Source organism: Gymnodraco acuticeps, unplaced genomic scaffold (genome assembly GCF_902827175.1).
Source record: "Gymnodraco acuticeps unplaced genomic scaffold, fGymAcu1.1, whole genome shotgun sequence".
NCBI classification, from domain to species: Eukaryota; Metazoa; Chordata; class Actinopteri; order Perciformes; family Bathydraconidae; genus Gymnodraco; species Gymnodraco acuticeps.
The window spans coordinates 27,178-33,177 of NW_022990055.1; the positions used below are offsets into that span (position 1 = coordinate 27,178).

Consider the following 6,000-nt stretch of genomic DNA (forward strand, 5'->3'; position numbering starts at 1 on the left):
TTCAGATTGTTTATATCTTTTACATTTTTTGAGATATTTAACTTAGTTTGGAGCTTGTTAAAGAGGCCTTCTTCAGAGTTTAACATGAGTGTGTATTGCGCAGCTCGTTAAGGCTTAGAGTGCGTGATGTCACAGATAGAGTGGAGGAGAGCTTCGAATTCACCTTCATTTTTCTTTTAAAACTGCCATAATTCCCAAACCCTACACTCCTGGGACATAATTGTATGCTTGAATTGTAGCAAAACCTCTCTTAGGTTTAAAAAAAAAAAATGAAGCAAAAAAATTAAACAAAATGCCTCTTGAGGGCATGACGTGACACAAACTTTCAACATGTCTCCATTAAGGCCCATTGTAAATTCAGCCTGATCTTTCCTCAGAGCACCAGCCGCACACCTTTAGTTAATCTGCCCAAAAAGCCACATTATTGACCAGAAAGTACACAAAAAGCAGACTGAGACACTCCTTAGGATCCTGAGGTGCTCCACACCAGAGGTCGCGTTAACCGAATATTTTCCGACTATGACGGATTTTTTTTAACAATGACGGACAAATCTGAAAGCAGTCCGTCATTTTGACAGATTAGAACAAACTCGGAACAGCGCCAAAGTTTCCCCTTAGCGAGGCTCCGGTGTTATGCCGTGTTATGCATGCCCTCCAAAAAGGAAATTATACCGTTTCCAAACCTAACTGTGCCGTACAAATCATTGAAATGTCTGTGAGTTTTGGCTTTATGCTGTGCACGCTCCCGCGAGGTGCAGCAGCCACGCATAACACGGCGCATGTGAACTGTCTCTTCTCTTCCCCCCTCCGTTGACAGTTCACGAGCATGCTTCCCCCCCCCCCCCCTCGTCAGAGTTGTGTAAAGGCCGACGGGTAATTCTGGATTTTGACGGAACTTTTACGATCCTGTCCTGCAGCGAAAAAGTCTAGCGCAACCTCTGCTCCACACATTGATATCTGATACGGTTCTTCAACAAAACCTTTAAATGTAAGAGGTTTATCTCTCATTCAGATCAATGGAAAGGCTCTCCTCTCACAGATCACTGCACATCACCATGGAAACCTTTGATCTCTGGGCTCACACAGGTGTTTTTGATTAGGTGTTATGAGTAGGTGCTCAGCACAGAAACAAACACTGACAAACATACTGGACTTTAACAGACTGTCTCAGCCTATTCTTTTCTGTCTGATGGAGACTTCATACTGACTTCAACACGTTCCACATATTTTATACATTATGTGTGACATATGGTTTTAGTGGAAAAATGTTTGCAGTTAAAATATTCTGATGCTTTTCAAAGCCTTTTTACTTTATTTTCTCTTCTTAATACACATTAATTCACTACTACTTACATTTAATATCTAACTCCTTCAGCCTACTTTCAGCTACAGAAACCATTCAACTATTACATTATTCAGCTATTTCAGGAAAATGAGGCTATACGTGTTGTTGTTTATACCTTTTTTAAACCTTTTCTTTTAAATATTAAGCTTCTTCCCTATTTTTCCTGCTCTTCCAGTTTAACATTTCACTTTCAAGTTTTCAACAAAGTCATTGCAATGCATTTGAGCTGTAACCATGTTGATTAAAATCATTTCACTTTTCTGCATTTCTCCGCTAAGTTCAGCAACGCACTTACTTGGTTTGTGTAGCTAAAAGCAGCTACAGAGACCATTCAATTAATACACTATTCAGCTTTTTCTGCATTTTCAGCTAAATTCAGCAACAAATGTACACAGTTTACAGCATTCGCATGCATTTTCAGCAGGAAATGCATTCTTTAGTCTCATCTTATTCTCCTTCTTCCGCCACAAATGTTGTCATGCTACTCGTCCGGCAGTGTTGACACGAAACACACAAAAAACACATCAAAACGTGCGGAATTACAGGGATCGGGTTGCTATGTCTTTTATAAGAGATTCGCCTAGCGGTTTTCATCATTTGCCCCATAGGAATGAATGGGAGAGCTGGTTAAGACTTAGAGTGGGTGACATCACGGCTAGAGGGGGAGGAGCAGTAAAAAAAACGCTTTGATCTTTCAAAACACCTGTCGTCGTTATCTAAATCCAGTGGTATTCTAAAGATGTTCAGAAACGATGCAGGAATGTGGTACAAGAATCCAAACATTTAATAGATAAACAGTTAAATTAGTCAGCTAAAAGTGAGCTAAAATTAATGGATATTCTTTGTTGTACTTAACATTACAACTAATGCTATTAATAATTGCTCATGTTAGCATCGGGACGCGCACCCAACTTTCAGTCACACAGTCATAATGTCTCTGAATTTTCTAGTTTCTGTTACTTGTAAATTGAGTAACCATTTCAACCAATAGAACCCATGTGTTGACTTCTCATAGTAAAGCAAGTTCTTTAAATAGTAGTCCTTTTGGTAGTTTTTTTATCTGACAAGCTCTTCACATACAAGTTTCTATGTGAGTTTTATGTCTTCCAGGCACTACATCGAGTCCACAAGGACCAGGGCCGAGTCATACCGCCCCCCCTGCTGGTCCTCAAGGCTTCAGGAAACACTTTCTGAGGGGGAAGCTGGACTGTGACAACCAGCCTCCGGACCCTGACCGCCTTTTCCAGCGTAGTTTCATGGCTACTGTGACCTATATCAAAGTTGAGGGTGCTAAATAGACTACGTGACATTTTAATTGTGAAGACCATTGGTGCAAGTCAAAGCTCATCAGCCCATTTCAATACCTTTAATTTCTGTAGCCTGCATTTAAAACAAATCTCGGCTACCCCCCAAGCACGCGATCACGTGCGCATGGCTGCTCATCAGCAACAACAATGATGGAAAGTTTTGAGAACAAGCTATTAGTCCTGGTTCCCAATTACCCACAGCTGTATGAGGCGCCCATGTGCTTGGGCATCAGTCCTTCCCTCAACAGTCCAGATCTAAATATGTCCTATGACTACTATCAAACATTGCCAATAAAAGCCGAAAAAAATGAAAATAAATGTTGGCAACAGATCAGTACCTGCGCAATTAAAGAAAAACAAGTCAGAGAAAAAGATCTGTCAGTGCACAACAGGAAATGATGCCTGGATTCTCTGGTGTGCCTTCACTGGAATCCGTAAGCTATATTGTTCATTGCAAGAAGCTGAACAAATGCCATTCCCATCAGCCTTACAAACACATGTCAAATCAGATATGAGAACTTGATGAGAGCCATTGGTTGCACGGCAACAAGTGGCACCTTATGAGTGTCACCTTATGAGTGTCACATGAATTTCCGTTTGGTCATCAATGCAATGCTATTAGCTTAACTCAACAGTTTAAAGTGAGAAATTCACTTTGGAAGATGCATGGTTGTGGGAGATTTAAAAAGTATTGGATCAATGTTCATCAATTTCATTCATTTCAAATGTTGAGAGCAATTACAAGTCCAACAACAAGTGTAGGATTTAAAATGTAAATGTCTATTGTGATACAGAGCAGAAGAGTGTCTTTGGAGGATGATGCTGGCTGACTGAAAATATTGATTAAAACAAATTGAATCTTTTGAGAGACCTGGTTTAATTGGCTTTGGATAAATGAGCTGAGTTATAATATATTTTTTAGAGTTCATTATCCAAGAAAATTCCCTTATGTCCGAAGGTTGTTGGCAATTGATGGCCTTGTCTTTTATGTTTTATTCATCACTTATTTTCAAAATGAGATCGCCAGTGAACCTCAAAACATTCTCAGAACGATAACTAACCATTGACATTATAGACTATGACTTATAGTTGTTAAACCTGGGAGATTTTTGCAGACAACAAAAGTAAAGAGACTCTGGCTGTCCCTAAACTGTTTTTCGTGTTTGAGTTATACGTGCCTGTTATAGTTTGTTCTTGTTTTCAAGGCTGGCTCCATACAGTGTGGAAAAGAAGGTGTCGGTTGAGATTTTTGCAGTGTGTTAATACTTTAGAGACCATCTAGGAAAATACAACACCTCTCCCAGGGCCACTCAACTGATTTTACACATTTGTTTACTAATTAAATTGTAGAAACCCCAAATGGCAACATTATCTAAACAACTTCATCATGGCAATTGCATCCGGCTTTATGAATAATTTAGTTTCTGATGTCACACAACAATTTCAAATGGTTAACTATCAAGGAAAAAGGCCTTTATAATTGCCTGTATTTCATAAAAAAATGCTACATCTAGAAAAACCTCTTCTGCATTTAAATAATGTCAGAATATGTTGCCAATGTAATTAGGTGTCTGGTTACGGTAAATCTCTCAGCAAAATTATATTCCATGTTTTTGTTTGAGCGCTGTGCACCTGGAACGCTTTGAGGTCAAAAGTTGGACATTTCAACAAGGAAATTATAACTATAAATATAATTTTACAGGAATGGGACATACGTAAAGTCATGATCGCTCCAACTTTTCTCTGATGCTGTTTCTTGGTCATCACTGACCCCAGTAGGTCCAGTGGATGCAGTTGCGTTTTGTAGAGGTTTCCTCAAACCTTTGTCTCATTTGAAATGTTATCTTCTGTACTGTTACTCAAATCACCAGATTTATAAAACGTGAAATTCCAGGTTTGGTGGTCACACATATTAAAACATTGAAAGTTATTATCTATTAAATGAAAAAGGGGTTCATCTATTTTGTCCATTTGAACAGTTGTACTTTAATTCACAAACCGACAGGCAGACTATCAACACTGAGTACTAGCTAATTAACTTTGTAAACAGAAGTGAACCAAACTACTTTACTTAACTTGACACTTGGTAGCTTCTGGCCATTTTTTACAGCAGTTTTCTATAATGCGATTGCAAACAAGTAGTTTATATAGAATAATTTCATGCAGCAGTTATATGCAGCTGCTATAGTCTTAGCCAGAAGAAGCACAACGCAATGATGACGTCAACTGGTAAGCTAGCAGCTGGATTTCACTTGCAATTATACAAAAAGTCACCCCATGTGCAGTTTTCATGAACAAGGAAAATAGCCAAATAGACCAAACCTTTTTTGGAGCAGGCTTAAAAAACGTTTAATAAGGCAGGGTATTTCAACGTAGGGTTCTATGAAGCTTTACTTGCTTTTGGAGCTAGCCTAAAGTGGCCATTCAAGGAACTGCAATATTTGTTACTTACAGTGGCGAGCCGTGACTTTTATACCTAGGCCCTCTGACCCCCCCTTCCCTCGGAAAAAAAAGAAGAGATATTACGTCTCAACGTAGAATTCAGCGGAATATCAAAACAGTGGTCCGGGGTGCAAAACGCATCAATGACAGCGACCCTCTACCACACAAAACAACATCATTTATATAAACACCTATCATGACAGGGCACCCACAGCCAAGTAGCAATTACGGCCCGTCCACACAGCGGCGTGCGTTGAAGCTTCCAACGCTTCTGCCCATTCACTTTGAATGGGGTGACGTCACTTTTAGCCGAACTGCATCGTGGGAAGCGACGCGGAGCGTTGCTGGCGTGGCTCGCTGCAAAAGTTGAGCAATGTTCAACTTTTGACGCCTCGGCAGAAGCGTCAGCCAATCGAATCATATGCCAGTACAAGCTCTAGCCAATCAAACCGCTGCTTGTGTGTCAGGGGCGGGAGATTCATGTGATTGGTTGTTGGTCGAGTGTCAGACACGCCCGCCGGCAAGCGTCAACGCACGCCGCTGTGTGGACGGGCCGTTACAAATGAATTAAATCGGCACGGCGGCCCGCATTGAAAATGATTTAGGCCTACCTTTGATGATCAAATCACTGAAACACAAAGTCCATCCTCCTGTCCTTTTGGATGAAGCACTTGCGGATCATTCAGCTGATCCTTTGCCACTCCAGTTTATCATTGTAACTCAATCTTGAAAATGACTCGGTTAATAATTTCGCAACAATGTCATCACTATCACTGAAGTGAGCCATCATGAACGAACTTATGCTAATTATAAATTTATCGATCATAAATCTATCGTTTAGATTTATGATTCAAAAAACATAAAAGTAGGATAGACATGTGGATATTATCCGGCTGAACACAACGT

General features: G+C 40.0%; 1 protein-coding gene across 1 annotated transcript in view; it reads left to right on the forward strand.

The window, feature by feature from the left end:
- Positions 1-3,236, forward strand: part of LOC117545942 (protein shisa-like-2B) — a 30,281-nt gene extending 27,045 nt beyond the window's left edge. Inside the window, exon 3 of the mRNA XM_034215983.1 lies at positions 2,456-3,236. Coding sequence (XP_034071874.1) covers positions 2,456-2,643 — 188 coding nt within the window. The 3' untranslated portion in view covers positions 2,644-3,236. The remainder of the gene's footprint in view (positions 1-2,455) is intronic.
- Positions 3,237-6,000: the final 2,764 nt, after the last annotated feature.